The sequence below is a fragment of the Corylus avellana genome, chromosome 1, assembly GCF_965113065.1.
Source record: "Corylus avellana chromosome 1, dhCorAvel1.hap1.2, whole genome shotgun sequence".
Lineage (NCBI taxonomy): Eukaryota > Viridiplantae > Streptophyta > Magnoliopsida > Fagales > Betulaceae > Corylus > Corylus avellana.
In genome coordinates this window covers 2,329,090-2,348,332 of record NC_142490.1, presented here as the reverse complement: position 1 = coordinate 2,348,332, position 19,243 = coordinate 2,329,090, and the positions used below count along the sequence as shown (strand labels likewise).

At 34.5% G+C, this 19,243-nt stretch overlaps 4 protein-coding genes across 4 annotated transcripts; all 4 read left to right on the top strand.

Moving 5' to 3' along the window:
- Positions 1-925: 925 nt before the first annotated feature.
- LOC132168441 (8-hydroxygeraniol dehydrogenase-like) lies at positions 926-2,627 on the top strand. Its single transcript, XM_088517397.1, has 5 exons — positions 926-1,023; positions 1,154-1,267; positions 1,524-2,037; positions 2,138-2,291; positions 2,413-2,627. The coding sequence occupies exons 1-5, from the start codon at positions 926-928 to the stop codon at positions 2,625-2,627; spliced, it is 1,095 nt and encodes a 364-aa protein (XP_088373523.1).
- A 2,366-nt stretch (positions 2,628-4,993) lies between these two features.
- Positions 4,994-6,882, top strand: LOC132168436 (8-hydroxygeraniol dehydrogenase). Its single transcript, XM_088512400.1, has 5 exons — positions 4,994-5,091; positions 5,231-5,344; positions 5,630-6,143; positions 6,228-6,381; positions 6,513-6,882. The coding sequence occupies exons 1-5, from the start codon at positions 4,994-4,996 to the stop codon at positions 6,725-6,727; spliced, it is 1,095 nt and encodes a 364-aa protein (XP_088368526.1). The 3' UTR covers positions 6,728-6,882.
- A 1,281-nt stretch (positions 6,883-8,163) lies between these two features.
- On the top strand, positions 8,164-11,541 carry LOC148587847 (putative mannitol dehydrogenase). The gene is made up of 5 exons (XM_088517396.1): positions 8,164-8,478; positions 8,948-9,061; positions 10,051-10,564; positions 10,941-11,094; positions 11,185-11,541. The coding sequence occupies exons 1-5, from the start codon at positions 8,378-8,380 to the stop codon at positions 11,391-11,393; spliced, it is 1,092 nt and encodes a 363-aa protein (XP_088373522.1). The 5' UTR covers positions 8,164-8,377; the 3' UTR covers positions 11,394-11,541.
- A 4,155-nt stretch (positions 11,542-15,696) lies between these two features.
- LOC132168433 (putative mannitol dehydrogenase) lies at positions 15,697-18,922 on the top strand. Its single transcript, XM_088513156.1, has 5 exons — positions 15,697-15,892; positions 16,426-16,539; positions 17,692-18,205; positions 18,301-18,454; positions 18,609-18,922. The coding sequence occupies exons 1-5, from the start codon at positions 15,795-15,797 to the stop codon at positions 18,812-18,814; spliced, it is 1,086 nt and encodes a 361-aa protein (XP_088369282.1). The 5' UTR covers positions 15,697-15,794; the 3' UTR covers positions 18,815-18,922.
- The last annotated feature ends 321 nt before the right edge of the window (positions 18,923-19,243 follow it).

Genomic DNA, 19,243 nt, shown 5'->3' with positions numbered 1-19,243 from the left:
CAAATCGGATTTTTCCATTTTCAGAAGGACAAAATTGGCAGCAAGATTTGAGTCGCCACTGTCGATCTCGTTAGCTCACTGAATACGTCAGCCCAGCCCCACTTTGATTCGATTATGATTTGTGACTTTTCAGTGTTAATTTATTGTTTAAATAATTAAATTTATTTATTTTTATCAGATTAAGTGTTTATATATATATATATATATATATGAGTAGTCCCCAAGGGGTAACTCAATCGGCTGTGGACCACGCTTAATAAAACGGAGGTCACTAGTTCGAATCCTCCCTCCCCTTCCCTTGTGTGGACATGTTAAAAAAAAAAAAAAAAACATATATATATATATATATGAATAGTAATTTTTGACACACCGGCGTGCTTACTGTAAGCACGCCGGTGTTAAAATATTTTTTTTTTTACTGTTTAAAAATTATTTTAATAATATTTTAACACCGACGTGCTTACTGTTCAAGCATACCTATATATATACACGAAACAGTTTAAAATTTTACAATAAGTAATGATTATATATATATATATATATCAAAACAAAGATTCTGAATTCAAATAATTTATCAAAAAAAAGATTTTTAAATATTTCAGTGATCGAACTTTGTTATTGGTAGGAAAAATTATTCTTTTATTTTTTTTCTATTGAAATATTAAACTTGTATAGTCACGTACGCAGCAGCCCTTCCTTTGGTCTACAATTCAGAGCCTATGACGACTTGGAACTTTCATAATTGAACCAATTGGTCCATAAATTAGCTCACTTGATACGTCAGGGCAGCACCAATTTTAAACCCCCACCACGACCTATATGGCTATATATATATATAAATCACGCGCTCATTAGATCACTCATATTATCCCTTTCTCTACGTACTCTTTTTCCAGCATAAACTCTCACTTTTTTGTTACCATAAATGGCGAAATCACCAGAGCAAGAGCACCCCAAGAAGGCCTTTGGATGGGCTGCCAGGGACTCTTCGGGGCTCCTCTCGCCCTTCAAATTCTCCAGAAGGTACTCTTTCTCTTTACTTTCATTCGTTTTTCCACAAATGCTGCTTAACATTTCTCTTTTGTTTTTCCTTTTTTTGTTCTGAATTTTTGGTTAATTTGTGTTAAAAAAAAAATGGTAAATATGTCCGCAGAGCAACAGGAGACGAGGATGTAAGGTTCAGAGTTCTTTATTGTGGGATATGCCACTCCGACCTTCACATGATCAGGAACGACTGGGGCATGTCCACCTATCCACTTGTCCCTGGGTAAGTTTCCTAGGAATTTCTCAATCCAGTTCTATATATATATATATATATATATATATATGCAGTAATTTAGTCGTCTGTCGTCTTTTTTTTTTTCTATCTATTAGTGTAAGAGAAATTTAACAATGTTTGAATATAAATTAAATAATTAAATTCATTTTTTTTTAACAATTTTAGCTTTATGATAAGACCAAGAAGAGTTTAAAAAACAAAAAATGAATCAAAAGCGCCATAACACTGAAATTTGGACTTGTAGGCACGAATTCGTTGGGGAAGTGATAGAAGTGGGGAGCAAGGTGAAGAAAGTTAAAGTTGGAGACAAAGTGGGCGTGGGAGGCGTGGTGGGTGCATGTCATTCCTGCGAGAACTGTAACAATGACCTTGAAATTTATTGTCCCCAAATGATACTTACCTACAGTTCCTTTTACCACGATGGAACAATCACATATGGCGGCTACTCTGATACCATGGTAGCTAACGAGCGCTACGTCGTTCACTTTCCAGAAAACATGCCACTTGACGTCGGAGCTCCACTACTTTGTGCCGGAATCACAGTTTATAGTCCTTTGAAATATTTTGGCCTCGCCGAACCGGGCAAGCATATTGGAGTTGTTGGCCTAGGTGGACTTGGTCATCTAGCTGTTAAATTTGCAAAGGCTTTTGGGGCGAAAGTGACTGTAATTAGCACCTCCATTCGCAAGAAGGATGAAGCTTTGGAACATCTTGGCGCTGACTCTTTTTTGCTTAGCAGTGATCAAGAACAAGTGGAGGTAATTAAAATATATTAGCTAATTACTTTATCTTCATAGTTGTACGTACTTCTCGATAAATTGGGTACATGCATGCATGTGTAATATTAAATTTGTGCAGGCTGCCAAGAATACAATGGATGGTATTCTTGATACCGTATCTGCTGTACATCCCATTTTGCCATTAATTGATCTATTGAAGTACCATGGGAAGCTTGTTTTGCTGGGTGGACCAGAAAAGCCGCTTGAGCTACCCGTCCTTCCTCTACTTTTTGGTAATTATTAAATTCTACACGACTGATAAGCTTTGCAGTTCTTATAATATAAGTATGTTGATGTCGATCGTCTTTAATTTATTCATTCCTAGTTGTAGAGTTAACAAGATTTGTAAAACAGGTCGGAAGATGGTTGCCGGAAGTGCCACCGGAGGAATGAAGGAGATACAAGAAATGGTAGACTTTGCAGCAAAACACAGCATCACAGCAGACATTGAGACTATTTCGATGGAGTACGTGAACACGGCGATGGAGCGCCTTGCTAAGGGTGATGTTAAATACCGATTTGTCATTGACGTTGGAAACACCTTGGCTGCTACCAACCCTGAAGACTAGCTTGGTTTCTGTAATTTTGTTTAATTGCTAATTCTTTCTCCACTGCAACTGATACGGGATAGTGTCTTGCATGTAATAAACTTTATGTTTTATTTAATTTTTAAGTTATTTTGTAATTCAATAAATGTATTTTGTTCAAAGTTAATATATATATATATTCGGGTTTATTAGTCAAATTAGTAATATTAATGAGCCTAGCTAGCTCAAATCCCGTCAAATTAGTGTTTAGTGAATGAATCTATTTAGATATCTATTTGTACTCAATGGAGATGGATTAGAATCTGATAAATAAATAGATTTTGTTTGGTTATGTGACTCCTTTTCTTTTCACCAAATTTCATAGTATTAGCATTTATGTTTCGACTTAAAATGATGTAAAACCAGTAAAAACAAATTCAGAAGGAATTTTTGTCCCATATATATAACAGAAATATTTTTATTTTCCTCTAGAACCGCAGATCTTACCGGCCGGCAGCATCATTCTGTCATTTAACTAGAATAATTCTTGAACTAAAACCATAATATTATCAAGTTTATGTATGCTGATCAATAAATCTCATTTACTCTAGCAAGCCAAAACCGGCCAGATTGTTAGTCTTGAAAGATCATGTACCTGGGATGGGATTTGAGAGTAGTTAAAGTGATTGTTGACAAGGTTAAGCCTTTGGAGGTGAACAAGACGAAAAAGGCTACTGCTGGAGTTGATAAAACCATATAGACAGCTGCTAGAGGTCGAGATAAATTACAATAAATTAATAAATAAATCATGATTTACGTCTTGAATTTCTTTTAGATCTACTACTCGATCCCAGCAAAATAAATAAATAAATGGAGAGAAGAGTAAATTACAATCTCCTGCAAAATAAACAAAAAGTAGTTATAGAAGAGTATTGATAAATTCACAGGAAACATAACCAGGGACAAGTGATGTCAATCAATGTGCTATTCCCACCAAGAAAAGGAATATATAGCTAATTCTCTCCTTAGAGGCGGAATAATAAAGTAACGAAACAAATAAAATGGCTAGCTATTTCACAACAATAGCTACTCCATTAATAAATAAAAGAGTATTTCCAAGGAGAGAATTAATAAAATATATTATTGCTTTACACAATATTTTTTTTATTTTTAATTAAAAAATAAGGCAAAAATTAGCTTAAAATTGGACAAAATAGTTGACTCTTTAGCATTTTTCATAGTTTTATGTTAGTTGCTTGAGATAAAACTATTTACTAAGAAAAGAATACTATTATTTTATTAATTCGGAGCTCCTAGAGAAAGATCCTAGCTTAGTGAGTGATCCAAATGGGATAGTGTCATAGTGAGAAGACAAGGAAGACATTTATTAATGTAACTTGCTTTAAAGCAATATTCCTTGCTGTATGTATGCTCCAATACGAGGAACATATCATCTTCATTTTATTTGAATTTGATAATATTCAGTTAGTTATATTATAAGGGTATTTTTGTCTTTTTACTTTTAATAGGACAAAAATATCCCTCCAATATTAACTAACTGGATATTATCCAACTTAAATAAATCAAAGATGATCCTAATTCACAATACGGTGCTTCGTATACACTCGCGTGCGTGCATGTTCATGTGATTGGAAGGCAATACTGGTACACGCTCGTATTACTTAGCATGAAGCATCAAAGTAATTAGATCATTACTATTAAATTTTCAAGATTAAATCAAGTTAGATCCTAATGGTAGAAATAAAGTAACCATTACTAACGAGAATAATCAAACAATCAAGTTTAAATAACTGTTAATCATAAGTATGAATGCAGTCAAATATCAAAATATTTTCTAATTAGCTCCATTGTATTTTTTTGGCAAATAAATTGGTGGAAAGAAATAAGGTCTCAAGGGAAACGGCATACTAACGGGTCTCCGGAGCCGTCGTTTCAGAGTATGAAAATTTTGCACAACTCTTGTCGTATTGGGTGGGATGAAAAATGATAATATATTGTGGGCTTGTGGTGGATCATAATTGCAAACACAAGCCCAGCCCACAATCAAGACCACACCACAAATCGGACTTTTCCATTTTCGTAAGGCCAAAATTGGAAGCAAGATTCGTCAAACACATTAGCTCACTGGATACGTCAGCCCAGCCCCACTTTGATTGGAATATACAATTCAGAGAGCATATTGACTTGAAACTTTTATAATTAATCCATAAAAATCTCATTAAGTAGCTCACTCAATACGTCAGGGCAGCACCAATTTTAAACCCCCACCATGACCGGTATGGCTATATATGTATATATATCACACGACGCTCATTAGTTGACTCATATTATCCCTCTCTCTACGTACTCTTTTTCCAGAATAAACTCCCACTTTTTTGTTACCATAAATGGCGAAGTCACCGGAGCAAGAGCACCCCGTGAAGGCCTTTGGATGGGCAGCCCGGGACTCTTCGGGGCTCCTCTCGCCCTTCAAATTCTCCAGAAGGTACTCTTTCTCTTTACTTTCATTCGTTGATTTCGTTCCTTCCACAAATGCTGCTCAACATTTCTCTTCTGTTTTTCCTTTTTTGTTCTGAATTCTTGGTTAATTTGTGTTAAAAAAAAAATGGTAAATATGTCCGCAGAGCAACAGGAGACGAGGACGTAAGGTTCAGAGTTCTTTATTGTGGGATATGCCACACGGACCTTCACAAAATCAAGAACGACTGGGGCACGTCCACCTACCCACTTGTTCCTGGGTACGTTTCCTAGCTAGGAATTTCTCAATACAGTTCTACATATATATGTGCTGTAATTTAGTCGTCTGTTTTTTTTTTTGTTTTTGTTTTTGTTTTTTTTTTTTTTATGTATTGATTAGTGTTAAAAGAAATTCAATGATGTTTAAATATAAATTAAATAATTAAATTCATCTCTTTTTATTAATTTTAGTTTTTATAATAAGACCAAGTATAAAAGAAAAGAAAAAAAAAAGAAAAAAAAAGGGAAGAATCAAAAGCACCATAACACTAGAATTTGGACTGCAGGCACGAATTTGTTGGGGAAGTGACAGAAGTTGGGAGCAAGGTGAAGAAAGTTAAAGTTGGAGATAAAGTGGGCGTTGGATGCATAGTTGGTGCATGCCACACTTGCGAGAGCTGTAACAATGGCCTTGAAAATTACTGTCCCCAATGGATAGTCACCTACGATTCTGTTTACCACGATGGAACAATCACATATGGCGGCTACTCTGATACTATGGTAGCTAACGAACGCTACATCGTCCGATTCCCGGAAACCATGCCGCTTGACGCTAGCGCTCCACTGCTTTGTGCGGGGATCACAGTGTATAGTCCCTTGAAATATTTTGGTCTCGCCGAGCCGGGCAAGCATATTGGAGTTGTTGGCCTAGGTGGGCTTGGTCATCTAGCGGTTAAATTTGCAAAGGCTTTTGGGGCGAAAGTGACGGTAATTAGCACCTCCATTAGCAAGAAGGATGAAGCTTTGGAACATCTTGGTGCTGACTCTTTTTTGCTTAGCAATGACCAAGAAGAATTGCAGGTAATTAAAACATATTAGTTAATTACTTTATCTTCTCTAGTTCTCAATATTTGCTCCGTGTTTAATAATTCTCTATTTATGCAGGCTACCAAGAATACAATGGATGGTATCATTGATACGGTATCTGCTGTACACCCCATTTTGCCATTAATTGATCTATTGAAGTACCATGGGAAGCTTGTTTTGCTAGGTGGACTAGAAAAGCCGCTTGAGCTACCCGTCTTCCCTCTGCTTTTTGGTAATTAAATTCTATATAACTGATAAACTTTGCAGTTGTTATATATATGTATGTGTGTGTGCGTTGCTGCATGTCAATCATTTTTTATTTATTCCAATTGTACAGTAGAGTTAATAAGATTCGTAAAACAGGTCGGAAGATGGTTGCCGGAAGTGTCACCGGAGGAATGAAGGAGACACAAGAAATGGTAGACTTCGCAGCAAAACACAGCATCACGGCAGACATTGAGACTATCTCGATGGAGTACGTGAACACGGCGATGAAGCGCCTTGCTAAGGGTGATGTTAAATACCGATTTGTCATTGACGTTGGAAACACCTTGGCCGCTACTAACCCTGAAGACTAGCTTGGGTCTTGTAATTATATTTAGGTTATTAATTTTATTTTTAAGAGTTAAGCATATTATTTTGTAATTCAATAAATGTGTTTTGTTCAAAGTCAATTAGTACGAGGTTTAGTCAAATTGGTAATAATGGGCTTAATTAGCTCAAAGTTGATCAAATTACAGTCGTTTATTAGTCAATAAATCTATTTTAATATCATTTTGTACTCATGGAGATGGATTAGAATTTGGTAAATAAAGAGATTTTATTTGGAGGTGTGACACAAGTGTGTGCAGCAGATCTGACCGTGAGCTCAAACTGGTAGATAGAATCATCCACCATACACGGCAATCGTTAACGACGGCCGGATATTGTGGCGGCTGGCCACAATGGTTGAAAATTGTGGAAGTTAGAAGGTGGTAAGAGGGGGCAGCAAGCAAATAACAATTGCTAGAGATGGGCTGAAAACTGGGCCAACAGCAATAAGCTAAAAATGGGTCACAATAGGTAAAAAAATGAGTCAATTATGGGCCAAAAATAGGATCAACTTGGGGCAATATATGGGCCAACAATAGGTCAAAGATGGGCTTGGGTCATTAAACATAACCAATAAAAAGCAAATGACCGGGCAAATAAAGCATCCAAAGATCATATTGACCAAATATATGGCCGGAGATGGCATAATAAGCTATGGTGGTTGCGGCTAGTAACAGTTGGCATGGGTCGAAGACTCGAAAATTAGGCCAACAATAATGAGTAGTGTTTGTGGGCGTGCATAGAATACTATGCACGCCAGTGTTCAATTTTTTTTTTTTTTTTCTTTTGTTTAGATAATATTTTAATTATGTTTTAAAAAAATAAATAATATATAAATACTAGCGTGCACACTGTTCATGCACGCCAGTGCTCTGACAAACACTAGTCCAACAATAATAGGCTAAAAATGGTCACAATAGGCCTTTTACAATGAGAAAAAATAAGGCCAATTATGAGCCCATTAACAGGGCAATGATCAATTATTATATTTGTTAATTTCAATTTAAAATCAATATTTCGAATGGGAAAATTCGCAGAAGATATCTACAGACAAAACAAAAACGATTAAACGAAGTTGTGAAGTATCTTCTCAATCTGACCAATATTCACTCGACGCCAAAAACATGATTGTTTGACCAAGTTGTTAAGTGCTTATCTTCTTGGTGCCATTCACTAACGACAATAACAAGATTGTTTGGCTTATAAAAGACAAAGAAAAAAACAAGGATTGTCGTCGGAACCATACTTCCTATAATACTTTAATCAAATGACTTTGACCAATGATTTTTGTTTGATTTTTTTTTTTTTTTTTATGAATAAGCAATTTTTTATAAACCAACAAAGAATCTTTTACAAAAGCCTGAAAACCCACCCACCCTCTTCTCAGCAACTTGACATTCAGCATCTGCAGCTACCACAATTCAAAATTCAAAAGTTGCGGACCATGTGTGTGGTTTAATATATAAAAATGATGTTCAGACATGCATGTGGACCATTTACACTTCTTTCTTTTTCTTCTATATAAACCAAAGTTTCATGAAGAGATCACTCAACACTAATCCATATTCCTCTTGCTCGATCTCCAACTTCAAGCAACACACTCGATCAGTTCTCTTAACCCTAAAACTCTTATCAATATGACCACAAAGGCACCAGAAGAAGAACACCCGGTGAAGGCCTTTGGGTGGGCTGCTAGAGACCAATCTGGGCAACTCTCTCCGTTTAACTTCTCTAGAAGGTAATCATCAAGGCTCCATGTATTTTATTAATTAACTTGCGTTAATAAATAATAGGGGAAATTTCAGAAAGCCCCCCTGAACTTCCAGCCAATTTGAAAAATTCCCCCTGAATTTTCAAAACTCTCATTTAGGCCCCTTGAACTTTAGTTTTCTCTCACTTTGGACCCTTTTAACATTAAACTACGTCGTTTTGTATCCTAAAATTAAATACCTACCCAGCTAAAAACGGCGTAGTTTAATGTTAAAAGGGTTCAAAGTGAGAGAAAACCAAAGTTCAGGGGGCCTAAATGAGAGTTTTGAAAATTCAGGGGGGTTTTTCAAATTAGCTGAAAGTTTAGGGGGGCTTTCTGAAATTTTCCCTAAATAATATAATCAATATTACAAAGTCAGTAGCAGTTACGTAGTGCGATCGATATTGACGACCACGATCAATGATGTTTCTGTTAATCACATGATTATATGCTGCAGGGCAACTGAGGAAGATGATGTCAGGTTTAAGGTGTTGTATTGTGGAATATGTCACACCGACCTTCACAGCATCAAGAATGATTGGGGCTTCTCTAGCTACCCTCTTGTTCCTGGGTACGTATTTTTTCCTTCAATATTCTAAAATCCCGGATTAGATTTGTTTTTCTTTTCCTTTTTATTTTTTATTTTTTATTTTTTATTTTTAAAAATGCATATATGTTCAGATCTCATCTTTCACCCATCTATAGCTATACAAGAAATAGGCAAATTCTTCATAAAATATATGTACAAGAGATGGATAAGAAGCATTGGTAGTTACAAATATAAGTACATACAATTCATTAATAAAATTCTTCCTTTAATTTCTTTATTAGATAATCCAAATTAACGTAATATATATATTTACTGGATAATCATGATTAAATACAAAGTAGCTGTACAAATATATATACCTTGGGGGGGGGGGGGGGGGTGGGGATTGTTTCTCATAATTCCTTTTAAAATAGCCAATTTCCTGAGTACCTATTCTTTGAAATCCATATCTCATAAGATATGAAATTGGCTTTTTTAAAAGGAATGAGAAAAAAAAACAATTATTTGCCATACGGCCCAGACAGGCCTGTCTTTATAAATTAATGGGAACGCACCAGACGCACTACGAACTGTTACTTTCCCCGACAAAAACTTATTTAATTCTGCTGCTAGCGGACAAACTAGTATTTGTATACCATTGAGTTTAATTTTATGTTTGACGACTGCATAATGGGTCCCTTCATTATGTCCTTATCTTTTTATTTTATTATTGAAATTAAGTGGACCTTTTAATAAATAAAATTGCGAAGTTTCTTTGCATCTCCGTTAATTCGAAAAAACTTTTGTTAATTAATGTTTTTAAAGTAATATTGAACGATAGTGTTTCTTTTACCCCAATCAGTTTATGTGTTTTTAGTCTAACTTTAGCTCTAAGTACTGAACAAACGTTTCTGTATTAATCTAGCCTTTATACAGAAGTGTTTTTGAAAAAATATAAATTAAAGGGCTTATCAAATAGTAATAATACCTTTTCAAGTCCCAGTTCGTGAAATTGAAATTTTTATTTGCAGACACGAAATCGTTGGGGAAGTGACAGAAGTAGGGAGCAAGGTGAAAAAAGTTAAAGTAGGAGACAAAGTGGGTGTTGGATGTATGGTCGGTGCATGCCACTCGTGCGAGAATTGTAACAATGACCTTGAAGTTTACTGTTCTGAAATGATATTCACCTACAATTCTGTTTATCACGACAAAACAATTACATATGGAGGCTACTCAGACACAATGGTAGCTAATGAACGCTACATCGTCCGATTCCCAGAAAACATGCCGCTTGACGCTGGAGCTCCACTCCTATGTGCTGGAATCACAGTGTATAGCCCTTTGAAATATTTCGGTTTTGCCGAGCCGGGAAAGCATATAGGAATTGTTGGCTTGGGTGGGCTTGGCCATGTTGCTGTTAAATTTGCCAAGGCTTTTGGGGTGAAAGTGACGGTAATTAGTACCTCTGCTAGCAAGAAGGATGAAGCTTTGAAAAATCTTGGTGCTGACTCTTTTTTAATTAGCCGTGACCAAGAACAAATGCAGGTAAAATTTTAGCTTATGATAGCTACTCTAGTTCTCAAGTATGCGCTTCTAGAGATTGGGTGTGTTGTTGGGCTATGTGATGTTAGGTTTGTGTCAGACCCGGTTTGCACCCTACCTTGTATGATATTGAAAGCGCTATTGTTTAGGCTTAATCCTTGTATGAGGCTTAATCCTTGTAGCTGAGGCTAGGGCCGTTTCTTTGTTTTGACCTGGTTGTTGGTCGTATTTATAATTGCTTATGGTTTTAGGGTTCTATCTAAATATTTTGTGTTGGTGATTGTTTTACTTTTTTTCTTATTTTTCGCATCTTACTAGGTCTGAAAAATAAAATAGATTTCATGTAATATTTGGTCAAGTATTAAATTAATTTGTGTAGGCTGCCATAAATACAATGGATGGTATCATTGACACGGTATCTGCCGTGCATCCAATTTTGCCATTAATTGGCCTATTGAAGTCCCATGGAAAACTTATTATGGTGGGTGCGCCGGACAAGCCACTTGAGTTACCTATCTTTCCTCTACTCATGGGTAATTTTCTATACAAGACAAATGACAAATTTTTCCATTGCTATATGTTGTTGGTCTCCTCTTTTATTTGTTACTATTTGTCAAAAACAGGAAGGAAGATGGTTGTGGGGACTGCAATTGGGGGAATGAAGGAGACACAAGAGATGATCGACTTTGCAGCAAAACACAGCATCACGGCAGACATTGAGACTATTTCAATGGAGTACGTTAACACGGCGATGGAGCGTCTTGCTAAGGGTGATGTTAGATACCGATTTGTAATTGACGTTGGAAATACGTTGGGTGCTACCAAGCCTTGAAGATTAGGTTGTCTTTAATTTATTGTACGATTGGAAAGATCTTGTTTGATTGCTTACTATTCGCATGTATTAAACACTAGAACCTTGTCATTTTTATTATTTATTGAATATTTGAATAACTAATAAATGGGCATGGATGTTCGTGGTCTATTTGCTTGGAAACATTCTTATTATTTAATTTCTCTTATTTTGAAATTCCGGTTTTCTAGAACAATTTTACCCCGAACCGGTTGGACCCTCTTTGTTTGTGAAGGGACCCATTTTTCTTTTCAATTTTCACAATCTTTTTGAAAATTTGTATTTAAGTTTATATTGGTATTTTTATTCTATGTGCTTTTATCCTTTGTAGAGCGCTGCTGCGAGTTTTATTGACTGCATTCACAGGTAACTTTTTAGTGTTAGTAGTATGTCTGAATTGGATTTTCCTTTAGCTTGTATTTCCTTTCTTAATTTCCATTGTAATTTCTTTTGCATGAATGATAGTACTGATAAAATAATAATAATTATATATATATATAAAAAAAATAAAAAATAACATAGAATCGAAGAGGTCCTTCTCTGTACGTGCTTTCTCTGGTGAGAAACCGGTGAGGGAAGGTGGGGTCTCCTTGTCGCCTGTTGGGTGGTTGTTCCGGTGAGACAAACTCCAAATGGCAGAAAAGCCGCAGACCCAAAACAAAACAAAAAAAACAAAAAAAAAAAAAGGGAAAATACAAAGAGCATGGGAGGAATATGAATATTTTCTTAACTTCTTCTGTACAAAAGCAACTTTTACCTTCTAGAATACAAGTTTCTAGAACACACACGTAGGCTCACGTACAAGTTACAACATACATTTTCACCCATGCGGGGCCATGCTACAGCCTACAAACAAAGTGACTTCAATAAATAGGCTTTCTAGATCCAACATGGGAGAGTGGTGTGTCGTCATTATGACGTAAAATGTTTTTTTTTTTTGTTAGAAAATATTTCCTAAAAAACTTTGTTTTTTGCTATTCACATATAAAAAATCACAAATATATATATATATATATATATATATATATATATATTCATTCAAACATATTAATATTTAAATTAAGAAAATGTTTCGACAACGTCATGGCTGAGACTTGGCCAAGTCCCATGAGTTTCAATCAATATATATATATATATATATATGAGACTTGGCCAAGTCCCATGAGTTTCAATCAAGTTCAAATAAGGCTTCATTCAGGTTCTTAGATAATATCTTATAGGTGATACCTATATATATATATATATATATATATATATTCATTCAAACATATTAATATTTAAATTAAGAAAATGTTTCGACAACGTCATGGCTGAGACTTGGCCAAGTCCCATGAGTTTCAATCAATATATATATATATGAGACTTGGCCAAGTCCCATGAGTTTCAATCAAGTTCAAATAAGGCTCCATTCAGGTTCTTAGATAGGACAAAGTTTTCCTCCAAACTAGGTTGGAGGAAATTCCTCCAACCTTGTCTCTAAAATTGACATGTGTCCTCAAACATGTGCTTCTTACATGTTTTTTTTAATACCCTAATTTCCACAAACTATAGTTAACTCCACCGTCAGTTTCTCTCTCTCACGTTCTCTCTCTCTCTCTCTCACGTCCTCTCTCTCTCCTTCCCCTCCCACACGAGACCAAGCTGTCTTTCCAACCCAAAAAATCTCTTCATTGAAACTTTGCCAAGAGTTTTTTTTAAAAAAAAAAAAGAAAAGATTTTTAAGAGGGGCGATTGGGTTTTTCTTAAATTTTCAAAACCATCTATTTAACAAATAAAGATTATTCTTCAATCTGAGCATTTTTTGATGTTCCCTTCAATCTGAGCATGGTAAAAAAAATTTATGAAATTTCCAGAAAAGTTTCAATCTTTGATGATCCCTTCAATCTGAGCATTTTTTGTTATCTTTTCCGACTAAAAAAATAGAAAGTACAATTGTTATTTTTTGTTAAATTTTTAAGAAAACCCAATCAACCCTCTTAAAAGTCTTTTCTTTTTTTAAAAAAACACTCTTCCGTAAAGACGGAGAGATTTTTTGGGTTGGAAAGACAGCTTGGTCTCGTGTGGGAGGGGAAGGAGAGAGAGAGAACGTGAGAGAGAGAGAGAGAGAGAGAGAACGTGAGAGAGAGAGAAACTAACGGTGGAGTTAACTATAGTTTGTGAAAATTAGGGTATTAAAAAAAACATGTGAGAAGCACATGTTTGAGGACACATGTCAATTTTAGAGACTAGGTTGGAGAAATTCCCTCCAACCTAATTTGGAGAAAAACTTTGTCCATATCTTATAGGTGATACCTATATATATATATATATATATATATATATATATATATATATATTCATTCAAACATATTAATATTTAAATTAATTAAGAAAATGTTTCGACAACGTCATGGCTGAGACCTGGCCAAGTCCCATGAGTTTCAATCAAGTTCAAATAAGGTTCCATTCAGGTTCTTAGATAATATCTTATAGGTGATACCTATATATATATATATATATATATTCATTCAAACATATTAATATTTAAATTAAGAAAATGTTTCGACAACGTCATGGCTGAGACTTGGCCAAGTCCCATGAGTTTCAATCAATATATATATATATATATATATATATATATATGTATGAGACTTGGCCAAGTCCCATTAGTTTCAATCAATATATATATATATATATATATATATATGTATGAGACTTGGCCAAGTCCCATGAGTTTCAATCAAGTTCAAATAAGGCTCCATTCAGGTTCTTAGATAATATCTTATAGGTGATACCTATGCTTTTAACGCCACATATGCTACCAAAAAAAAAAAAAAAAATGATAACCCCAATTAAAAAGAAAAAAATGATTTAGCACTCTTTTGTGCATTACGTTGAAGAAGAGTTATTTTTTTCATTTATTTGATATAGATTAATGTGGTTTTTTTTTTAATAAAAAAAAATAAAATTGATTGATGTAGTATTTTGAATAGCTTTTCATTTTAATCCCTAAAAAAAAGTTAATTAAAATATGTCATATTAGTTGCTCTTAGGTAATATCTCAATCTTTCTTTCTTTTTTTCTTTTTTTTTTTTTTTTTTTTTTTTTTTTTTTTCAATATACATGGTTTTTATTCTTGCAAGCATAATTTCTCTTTTGGTTTAGCTTTAGGCTAAAATTTTGATGTCCCTAAAGGCTTCTCTAATGAACTAAAATTCATATAAAATAATAATAATAATAAGAGTGAACTAAAATTATGCTCTAGTAATTAAAATGAAATTTCCCCGATTCTAATTAAGGTTAATGAAGTCTTTTTCATTTTTGATATCCTTGGGGCTTCTTTAATTCATTTCGGTAGGCATTTCAAAAAATTAAAAAATAAATTAAAAAAAAAAATCATTTTCGTAGGAATAGTTCATTGCTTTGATGTTACTTTTCAAAATTACCAACCTCCCACATTTTGATCTTATCATTTCTTATAGAGCAGAGAAAAAGTTCGGTGTTTGACTCGTAAAGAAAATGAGCGATAATGGAAATTTTTGATATACTAATAAATTGAAAGTTTTTTAACTTTAAAGAATTGATTTCAAAAGCGATAAAAATTCAAAAAGATTAAGTGAGGTTTTTTTTAGGTATATATATTGTGTAATTTAAATTATATTTTAATAGTTTTAAGAAAGAAAAAAAATCTCTTAAAACTATTATATAGTGAACAACACGATTGTTGTAACCCAGTGGATGACGAATTGAGATCCCCTCTAATTGAGGAGAAATTAGAGATTCTTCAATTGTTAATCGTGACATTTTATTTTAAATTTAATGATCTATAAAATGTCAGATATTTTTATATATAGTTGAGATATTAAATGTTGATTTTTATTTTATTGAGATTTAAATAATTTTATAGATTATTAAATTTAAAATAAAAGCCATAATTAACAATTATAAAATCTCTAATTTCTCTCCTACGTACTAGAAGGAATCCGTATGCTCGGGTGACCCACAAATTTAACAAAACCCGATCGACCAATGAAGAGTTCCAAGTTCCAACAGAAAAGCACTTGTTTAGCACCACAAACAATCACGATTAATATAAAATATTGGACGGTTTGTAAAGGCGAAAAGTAAAGATATCCAGAAGCAGCAGAAACCATCCGTCAATAAAATTGGAACCAAACTGTGACGTCAGTGCTGAGCCAGAATCAAAGGCCCTAAGAAATAGTCTAACTCTCGTTAGCTCAGCGAATACGTCAGCTATACCCTTAATGGTAGGTAAATCACTCTCTATAAAATGCACTCACACCCTTGACCTCTACACACAGTCATTTTACACATACTTTCTCCTTTCCATTGGACCTAGCTAGGGTTTTTTTAACTATTCCAATTGTTAAAAGAGAGCAAGCAATGGCGAAATCACCAGAGCAAGAGCACCCCAAGAAGGCATTTGGATGGGCTGCCAGGGATTCTTCCGGTGTCCTCTCCCCCATCAAATTCTCAAGAAGGTCCTCTTTCTCTCGTTCTCTCCCTATATTATCCATTATTAATCTTGTCTCATTCCTTTTTGTTTCAATCTAAAAATTTATTTCATTAAAAATAGAGAGGGTTGGAGGGGAACCTACTCCGAATTTCTTTGTTTGATTGGTTTTCGTTTCATCTAAAATTCTGGTTCTTGAAAAATAAAATGGGTTGGATTAATGGAAAAATGGTGGTGATTTTCTTTTTCTCCTACTTTCTAAGCGCAAATCAAAATAAGATTGGATTCAAAATGTTATTAATTAGATTATATATTTGTAAATCGCATCGATTCTAAGAATGTTTATAACAGCATCAACATTATAAGGATATTATGAAAATATTTTTTCTACTTAATTAAAACTGATTCTTATAAATAATTTGTTGATTATGAAATTAGAGACTGTCGGGTTCATTTTATTTGAAAGTGATCAAATTAGAGATGAGTTAATTAGGCCTTAAATAATGCACCCATTTCATCGAGTATTGACAATGATCCATGCTTTGTTCTGAAAAATGGCAGGACAACCGGAGACAAGGACGTAACATTCAAAGTTCTTTATTGCGGGATATGCCACTCCGACCTTCACATGCTCAAGAATGAATGGGGCACCTCCTTTTACCCCCTTATCCCTGGGTATATATGTTTCTACTCTTGTGTTTATTTTGGAGAATTAGCCTCTGATTTTATCCATCTATATTTGTTTATATCAATTTTTTTTTTTTTTTTTTTGAGTATTTTGCATTTGAATTGTTTACCAATGGCTTTATTTTTAAAACAAGAAAACAAAAGATTAATAATAATAATAATAATAATAATAATAATAATAATGACCACATGAGGCAAATATATTGCATAGAGTAATGCATGCTACATAGTTACCCCATAAATCTTTCATAAATATCCTACAAAGCTAATGTTAAAATGCCTGCTCATATCAATTAAAGAAAATCTTATTATTATTATTATTTACAAAATGCTGCCTTTGACGAAGTGGTTTGTGATGAAAGGTACTGATCATTTATGTGGCTCTTAAAGGTCCAAGCTTCAGCGTTCGTTCAACAACCAACTGGGTGATTTATAAGAGTCACACAAATGGATCTTTGAGAGCCATACGTACACTGCACCTTTTGTCTTCAGCTCACGGCTCCACGAATTCAATTTTCTCTAGCCTATTGCTTTCTAAGGGATGATAGGGACCCAATTTTTTTGCCTAACAAAAGTCTAATTTTTGTCTTTCTTTTTTTAAAAAAAAAAAAATGAAAAAAAAAATGTCTGAAGCAATTCTATCTATTTTTTGTCTTTCTTTTATTCGGTATTTTTTTCATAATAATGTCAATTTTTTTTTTAATAAAATGTCATTATTACGAAGAAAAATACTATTTTTCATTTTTAAAAAAATTACTAAATAAAAGAAAGACCAAAAATAGATAGAATTACCTCATACATTTTTATAATTTTTTTTAAAAAAAAAAAAAAGGCAAAAGGTAGACTTTTGTTGGGCAAAAAAGTTGGGCTTTTAACATTTCTCTTGCTTTTTAGGAGAAACTAATTAGGCTTACGTGGTCCCGAACCAGATTTTTGTTTTGTATATATAATATTATATATAATTGATGTAATTGACTAAATTAATAAATAATAGTCAGAAAAGTGTTGACTTTCTTTAATCAACACTCAACAGCGGATGATTGAACCCGTAGTATTATTGTATCATTTCAACATGGACTTTCTAGTATTTTTTATTGTAACATATTTAAATCATGGCAACTAAATTGAATAATATTGTAGGCACGAGGTTGTGGGGGTAGTGACGGAAGTTGGTAGCAAGGTACAGAAATTCAAAGTTGGAGACAATGTTGGCGTAGGCTGCATGGTTGGAGCATGTCGCTCTTGCGGTGACTGTTCCAACAACCTTGAAAATTACTGCCCAAAAATGATCCTCACCTATGGTGGCAAGTACCATGATGGGACCACCACATACGGCGGCTACTCCGACATCATGGTTGCAGATGAGCACTTTGTGGTCCGTATTCCGGACAGCCTACCGCTTGATGCCAGTGCTCCCCTCCTTTGTGCTGGGATTACTGTGTATAGCCCCTTGAAATATTATGGATTTGACAAACCCGGCATGCAAGTGGGCGTGGTTGGCCTCGGTGGGCTAGGCCATGTGGCTGTGAAGTTTGCTAAAGCTATGGGGGTTAAGGTGACAGTAATCAGTACCTCACCTAAGAAGGAGAAAGAAGCTTTGGAACATCTTGGTGCCCACTCGTTTTTGGTCAGCACCGACCAAGATCAAATGCAGGTATTAAAAAATTGATGAATTTAATCATTTAATTTATATTTTAACAATAATGACGAAGTATATATCATTAGAGTTACCAATTATGTGTATTGTAGTCTGCCATGGGCACATTGGATGGTATCATTGATACGGTCTCGGCAAATCATCCTCTCCTGCCTCTATTGGGCTTATTGAAGTCACATGGAAAGCTTGTCATGGTTGGTGCACCAGAGAAGCCACTAGAACTACCAGTCTTTCCTATGCTAATGGGTAAGCATATAACAATTTTGGCATTGACATGCATGCTGTCTTTTTTTCACTTCTCTAGCTTCATTGTTATTGGGCGGCAACTTCTTATTGCTGTTGTCTGCGAATTTCTTCTGAGAGACTCTGTATTAATGAATATCTTGGAATCAACATGCAGGAAGGAAGATGGTAGGTGGCAGTTGCATTGGAGGCATGAAGGAGACACAAGAAATGGTTGATTTTGCAGCCAAACACAAGATAACAGCTGATATTGAGGTTATTCCGATTGATTATGTGAACGCTGCCATGGAGCGTCTCTCGAAAGCAGATGTGAGATACCGTTTTGTCATTGACATTGGGAACACATTGAAGCCGAGCTCTTGAATTCTGCTGCTTGTGGGCGTATGAGGATATGCATTTTGTCTTGTTTGTTTGTTATTTGAATTGTTCTAAAAAGATGTAAAAGGTTGCAGTTTGGGATTAATAAAAAAAAAAAAAAAAGTGAAGGATCCATTGTTTTGGGATCTTTAACATTTAGTGAGATATTGTGTACCATGTGAAGCAAAAGTTGTGCATCAAAAGCCCTTAAACATACAGAAAGCCTCTAACTCAGAAAAAAAAAATGCACAACCTAAAGTCTAAACAGAGTAAGAAAATCTGATGTCGCACCAGAGGAAAAACAGAGTTTTCACAACTCAAAAGTTTAATTCTGAATATAACTCTTATTGATACTTTCATAGAAGCGAGTAGGTGGGTTTCTATAAGCTGTCTACACTTATTCAAAGATTGACACTAGACAATTTGACACAACTA

Coding starts and splice junctions, on each gene's coding strand:
- LOC132168436 (XM_088512400.1), top strand. CDS start 4,994: ATGGCGAAGTCACCGGAGCAAGAGCACCCCGTGAAGGCCTTTGGATGG. Junction 5,345..5,629: donor ACCTACCCACTTGTTCCTGG/GTACGTTTCCTA, acceptor TTTGGACTGCAG/GCACGAATTTGTTGGGGAAG. Junction 6,382..6,512: donor CGTCTTCCCTCTGCTTTTTG/GTAATTAAATTC, acceptor TTCGTAAAACAG/GTCGGAAGATGGTTGCCGGA.
- LOC148587847 (XM_088517396.1), top strand. CDS start 8,378: ATGACCACAAAGGCACCAGAAGAAGAACACCCGGTGAAGGCCTTTGGG. Junction 9,062..10,050: donor AGCTACCCTCTTGTTCCTGG/GTACGTATTTTT, acceptor TTTTATTTGCAG/ACACGAAATCGTTGGGGAAG. Junction 10,565..10,940: donor GTGACCAAGAACAAATGCAG/GTAAAATTTTAG, acceptor TAATTTGTGTAG/GCTGCCATAAATACAATGGA.
- LOC132168433 (XM_088513156.1), top strand. CDS start 15,795: ATGGCGAAATCACCAGAGCAAGAGCACCCCAAGAAGGCATTTGGATGG. Junction 16,540..17,691: donor TTTTACCCCCTTATCCCTGG/GTATATATGTTT, acceptor ATAATATTGTAG/GCACGAGGTTGTGGGGGTAG. Junction 18,206..18,300: donor CCGACCAAGATCAAATGCAG/GTATTAAAAAAT, acceptor TGTGTATTGTAG/TCTGCCATGGGCACATTGGA.
- LOC132168441 (XM_088517397.1), top strand. CDS start 926: ATGGCGAAATCACCAGAGCAAGAGCACCCCAAGAAGGCCTTTGGATGG. Junction 1,268..1,523: donor ACCTATCCACTTGTCCCTGG/GTAAGTTTCCTA, acceptor TTGGACTTGTAG/GCACGAATTCGTTGGGGAAG. Junction 2,038..2,137: donor GTGATCAAGAACAAGTGGAG/GTAATTAAAATA, acceptor AAATTTGTGCAG/GCTGCCAAGAATACAATGGA.